At 36.7% G+C, this 6037-nt stretch overlaps 1 protein-coding gene across 1 annotated transcript; it reads left to right on the top strand.

Annotated features, from left to right (window-relative positions):
• The first annotated feature begins 70 nt into the window (after positions 1-70).
• LOC100368681 (NADH dehydrogenase [ubiquinone] 1 alpha subcomplex subunit 3-like) lies at positions 71-5506 on the top strand. Its single transcript, XM_002736446.4, has 4 exons — positions 71-181; positions 1463-1537; positions 4903-4980; positions 5348-5506. The coding sequence occupies exons 1-4, from the start codon at positions 142-144 to the stop codon at positions 5395-5397; spliced, it is 243 nt and encodes an 80-aa protein (XP_002736492.1). The 5' UTR covers positions 71-141; the 3' UTR covers positions 5398-5506.
• The last annotated feature ends 531 nt before the right edge of the window (positions 5507-6037 follow it).

The raw sequence follows: 6037 nt of genomic DNA, 5'->3' as shown, positions 1-6037 counted from the left end.
TATTATCATGCCTTAATTTAAGTACATTTAATATTATTATCTTTCCTCGATAACTGTAAACTAAAATCAAACCAAGCTTGACTAACGAAATTGCCAATTGGAGTAACGAGGCCACAAACGTGGGTTCAACTTCAGTTCAAGATGGCTGCTCCAGCGTCGATGCGAGATGCTCTGAGACGAGGTACGTAATTTTTGTGTTATCAGTTGATAATTATGCTTGAAAATAACACCCAGTTGAAGTATATATATTCTACCTAATATTTAGCCAACAAATTGCATAATTTCCCTGATTATAATAGTTGCATTTGCAGAGTTTCAATACACGTTTCCAAACAAAAAATACCAGGGACTCACTTTATTGAGAACACGTACCCCCCGAGGAATTAAAATGGTCATATAACGAAAATACAAAATGGAGTAAACCCTATCAAAATACGTCTACGAAGTAATCCAATCAAACGTGCATTAGTTGTTGAAAAATGTCAGTTTCATTTCATAAATATTGTTGCATTTTAACATTAGTGTTTTAAAGTGATAACAAATTAATATATAGACAGTGACAAAACACACTAGTATGACAGTTATAATTAGATCTATTGCGTATTATTTCTAGCTGTTTCATGCTCCTCCTTTCATGCAACTATTGCAACTCATAATTCATGTACAATCGAAAGTATTTTGTGGTCTGGCGAAGCTTGTATTGTTTGGCAACCGGTAGTCTTATTGGAAGTTGTAACTTTTCAACTATAGTCCAGTTCTCACTAAACATGAGTCAAATACAACTACTTCATTTCATGCAGTTTAATGTGGATTCGAACCACTTTCTGTCCGCACTGTGAGCGATCTTGAACCAGATTGGAACAAGCTACATGTAGCTGTCTCCACAAGCTTAGCCTGGTTACCTTCCTCTTATTTCTTATTATTTTTGACAAAAAACAACAAATTCCTCGCAATCATGAGTTCAGATATAACATTTTTTAATATCATGTTCGCAATGTACCGGTACATCAAAAAATGTTTACATATTTAGAGAGCAACTTCCAGACTGAACACAATGAGCTCAGTCTATATAAAAATTAAGATTTATTTAAATAATCGTCCTTGTTGTGTCCACATTTCCATTATGCCATTTTCCCACATAAATATTTAACCTTTATTTCTTACTTTTGTCGTTTATCATTCCTATTTGATTTGTATTTTGTGTGTCTTAGTTCTTTGAGACCATGCGTGTCAGTGTTGTGTGAATCAAATATTAGTTACCAGTAATGGGAACAGCTGAACTGACTGTAATCCAAATACGATTCAAATCAAAACTGATTATTTTTGTCTAGTATATTATTACAGCAACTAGACTAAGCATGGAATGCTGCGACTTCATTAATGATACAATGAATGCCTAATTTTTATAATGACTGGTACAATGTTTTCTCTCAACTTTTTGTTTTTCTCTCAATTCTTTTAGGCTGGGCTCCTTTCATGAAATATGCATTTGATAAAGAGCCTATTATTGTCATATCGCTTGCTCTTGGAGCCATTGGTATGTATTACACTCTATACACTATAAAATGATGTACATATTTGCCCCTGTTTCTTAGCAGCACAAATTTGTCCTGTATGTGACTGTTTGAATGTACGATTTCTCAGCAGTGTGCAGACAAATTACAAGCACACTTGGTAATAACATCGCAAATGTTGTGCATTACCAAACTTGACTACTGTCCAAAAGCATTCTCACAGCATGTACAGCTATTCACTTCCTTGCACGTGTTTATCCCAATTAAATAACATGTATGTAATAACCAGTGTTTCATCTAGGCCGCGCGATTGCGCGATTCGCGCAAATACTTGAACTCAGCGCCGCCACTCTAAGGAGGACGGGGCGATCATCGCGCAAAATCGATCTTATTGCCACTCCCTCAAATGAGACGGAACACGCGTCTGACACACACTTTTTGGACTGAACCACTTACATAGCACGTATTGGGCATGAGTAATATTGCAACTGCAACATTGTATATCCTACGCGAGGGAAGTTAATTGCTTCCAGGGCAGTAGTGTGCGTGAATGCCACGTGCCTGGAATTGTTTTTGTTACATTTTATGATGTATATTCCATCAACGCTCTTCCAAAAAATGTTGCCTTCCTGGTTGATACTAGTACGCGATGAATAAACTCTTACGTGTGATTGCGTCTGTGTTTTTTGTTGTTACATTTTATCAAGTAGATTCCATCAACGCTCCTTAAAAAACGGTGCTTCCCCTGTTAAATTTGTGTTGAATAAACTATTTTGAAGTACGATTCCTTAATTATCCGAGGGAGTGAAATCATTCTTTTAATTTTTAATTAAACTTGTGACGTGATTCTGGTTTTCATTGAGTGCCAGTTTCAAATTTACGTTCTGTGTCCTGGTTTTCTGTGCGGCATCCTAGTTATTTACTACGTAAATATCATGAAAAGGGGTCGACTAATAACAAAGTTTTTTAAGAAAACCGTCGATGAAAATGAAGACGAAATCGACGAAAGCAATGATGCAAATAATGCAACGCAAAACGAAGAAACTGACAACGCTGTAGGACCTCTCGATCTGGAGTCATGTGTAGACCCATCGTCGCCACCTGCTAAAAGGGGGAAGCAAAGTAATTTTCAGTCGTCATGGCTCAATAAACCGGGATGGTCTGATTGGCTGGAACAACCGAAAGATGGCACAGGCATGAAGTGCAAAATACAGTGGCCCCTCGCTAAGTCGCGGGTGTCGGGATCCAAGCAAAAACCGCGACTTATCGAGGGCCGCGACTTACCGAGGGACCTCGTGAAAGAGGGAGATCGTGCATTGAAAAACATATAAAAAGCGAGTTTTATAGAGGTATACCAAAATGGGACCGGCCGAGAAGCACGTATGATCACTACTCGACACCCCTGTTGACACCTTGAGTAAGGCCGCCGTCACCCATTGAATCTAAGCAATTGACGGACAGTAGGTGTTAAGTTGCCTTTTTAACGGTTAGTTAAAAACACTATGCAACAAAACATTAGTCTTTGTACTTCAAAACACAATAGAAATTTTGGGAGCCATCAAAGTACCCGCAACTTAGCCGAATCGCGACTTACCGAGGCGCGACTTAGCGAGGGGTCACTGTATGTCTCAAATCTGGAAAGCGAAACCCATTCACTGACGCCGACGGTTGTAAAAACTACTGCACATCGACTGTTGCACGACACGCCAGCAGCGCTTTGCATTTGGAAGCTGTAAAAGCTACGATAATGCGAGCGGACACGGAAGCAGCCGTCCTTACCAAAAAGCAAGACGTCCTACAACAAGCTTATCCACGTGATAACCTATCATTGTTGTGGAAACTCATAAACAATAACCACCGTCAAACAGTGCCAAATTTGATCACCTTAGCGAAGATTGCCGTTACGCTGCCAGTTAACGCGGCTATTTGCGAGAGGGGCTTCTCAGCCCAGAATAAAATCAAAACGTGTCTACGCAATAGAATTGAGGAGCGCGCATTGAATCGCCTGATGACCATTCTGATTGAAGGTCCCCCACTCAAGGATTTTGATTATGAGGAATCGCTTCGCCAGTGGAGAATCCAAAAATCGCGGCGCATATTCCTGAAAGAATAAATTTGTTTTGACCGGTTGCGTTGCCAATTCAACGTGCCCAAATTTCTAGTCGGCACGATCAAAAGATAAAATGTTGCAAACTTTTGCGTGTTTACGTTCACCTGTCAATCATTCCAACTATGTTACAGCTCTGTTTTTGTTTGAACCGTTCAGCTTGTTTCGTTCAGTTTGGCTGACTGTTTTTCTCCGCTTCAGAGCATTGATCAAATAAATCAGCACAGCAGTGGTACACAATTGATTGAGTTTCAGTATTTTCACGATGATGAGAAAATTTGCAAATAAAATGATAATCATTTTTGATACAAGATAAATTAGCATATTTCTACCTAGATATTGCAGGCAAATAAAAAATCAGTGGTTCAAAAATCTCATAATATTGTGTCATCACAATTTATATTGTGTTTGCCATACTAATTAAATGAAATTATTTTTATTTGATACAATGAATATAAAATTTTGACTAATGGTTTATTATTATCCATTTTTTTGTCAGTTAAATATTTTTATAACTTAAGTTGGTCCATGAAAATTGTTCTTAATATGATGACAGCATTATAATTATTATTTGAATAGAAACATTAATATACTTACCCATGATATTCATAATTCCAACAAATCCTTTTATGTTTATTGTATATTGTGTAGCAAATATATTTACATTAAGTCACTCTGACTGATAAGGGTAAAAATATTTTATTGACCATGCACAAATTCAATTACTGTTTAGCCATGATGCAGCACAGGAACTGTAGTTATTAGTAACTAATAACTAATAATTATCGTCAGTGCATTTCAGATAGGTTTACTGTATTTGCATATTATAACGTCATTTGGTACAATATAGTATTGTCTTGAATCCACTCTCAGTTTTAGATAGACATGTACAATTATGTTAATAATACTTTGACCGTTCTACTCCCAACTTTAATAAAAAATACAATGCCCGTAACCTGTGTTAATAGCAAAATCTGTTTTGTCATCAATTTCCATTCCCCCCTTGACAAAGTGAAGTCCCCCTCAATTTTTACACCAAAGGGGGACAATCCCCCCTCATGGCTTCATCCTAGATGAAACACTGAATAACATGCAATGGTGTAACAATGTGCATGCTATTTCACATGCAAAAATGATAATGCAGGGGAGTGCAGGACAATGATCTAATGCACTGTTGCAGGTTTCTGTATTGTGATTTGTATTGTTTTAATATAAAAAGATGATTTTCGTTTTGTGCAAGTCTTAATACATGCTCATACATTATTCTGTTTTCTCTTACAGCGCCTGTTTTAGTGTTTGCTAGTCCGTTCCGGAAGTCTGCAGAAGCTAGAAATGAGAGATTTCCATGGGACTATCCAGGTGCTGTTTATTAAATATAAAGTATTATTTCACTATTCTTGATTGTACATGTGTACTGGAACTATAGAGGCATTAGAATAGATTTGACTGTTCAATTGTAAGACTAAAAAATTATCGACCTGAATTGAGTGTTAAAGGTCAAAACTCTCTTTGCACTTCGGTTCTTAGATTTACATCGACTACTTTGTTAACTAAACTTAATATGTTCATCAAAGACTGCTAAATGATGGCCATCTATTGTTAAATGTATGTATTCAATTGTATTTAAGACATGTTTTGACAAATTTAGTAGTTGGCCAAATAAACGTGTCACTTGATCTGTTATATTTTTATATGTAACCATTTGTATTTAATATATTTCTTGCAGTGCCAAAGAGATACGTGGAAGGTGTAACTGGACCACCATCATCTATATAGTATTCATCAAGTTTTGTAGATATATTTCAAAATACAGTGTGCGCATGTACCTTTATGACAATGAGTTGTTGTAGTCGAGTGTGATATCAATTAAATTGTGGTGTTTATACTTGTGGCGTCTTTAATTAGTACAACTAATCACATGGGAGTGAACATTTAGCTTCTTATAGGCTGATGTTTTTGCTGAGATTAAAGTAATACTTTTGCCACGCATAGATGTTTTCATCATGGATAGATATTGCTGGATTTCATAGAAACTGAATATTCTTGTACTTGCTGTATGCAGTGGGGGACATTTACACCCCAGTCAAATTAAAAAGTCTAAAAATTATAACAAGGCTGTCCGGATGATGCTTACTGAATGATTTGAAGAATGAAATCCTTGACACACAAGTTTCAGAAAGTGTGATCCCAAACCAAAGTGGATTTGAAATGTTCAGTCATACTTATTTTACCACTGTCCAATGTTGAGCATTGGAAAAACTCAATTGGCTCATTATGAGAAAATTTTCTGTTCAGAAAATTAGCACCTTCGGTAACAATAAATTCAGTCACCTAAGAGGCCAAGCACCCTCCAACTCAAAACAATTTAAGGAACACCTGAGTTTTTACATCAAATAGGTTTGGACCATGTTAAACG

This window comes from Saccoglossus kowalevskii, chromosome 8, assembly GCF_978046115.1.
Source record: "Saccoglossus kowalevskii chromosome 8, keSacKowa6.1, whole genome shotgun sequence".
NCBI lineage: Eukaryota > Metazoa > Hemichordata > Enteropneusta > Harrimaniidae > Saccoglossus > Saccoglossus kowalevskii.
The sequence above is the reverse complement of the archived record's forward strand: the minus strand, read 5'-3'. Positions and strand labels throughout refer to the sequence as shown.

Excerpts from the sequence above, each read along its gene's own strand:
- LOC100368681 (XM_002736446.4), top strand. The coding sequence starts at position 142 with ATGGCTGCTCCAGCGTCGATGCGAGATGCTCTGAGACGAG. Across the intron at positions 182-1,462 it reads GCGAGATGCTCTGAGACGAG|GCTGGGCTCCTTTCATGAAA; the intron begins GTACGTAATTTT and ends CAATTCTTTTAG. Across the intron at positions 1,538-4,902 it reads GCTTGCTCTTGGAGCCATTG|CGCCTGTTTTAGTGTTTGCT; the intron begins GTATGTATTACA and ends TTTCTCTTACAG.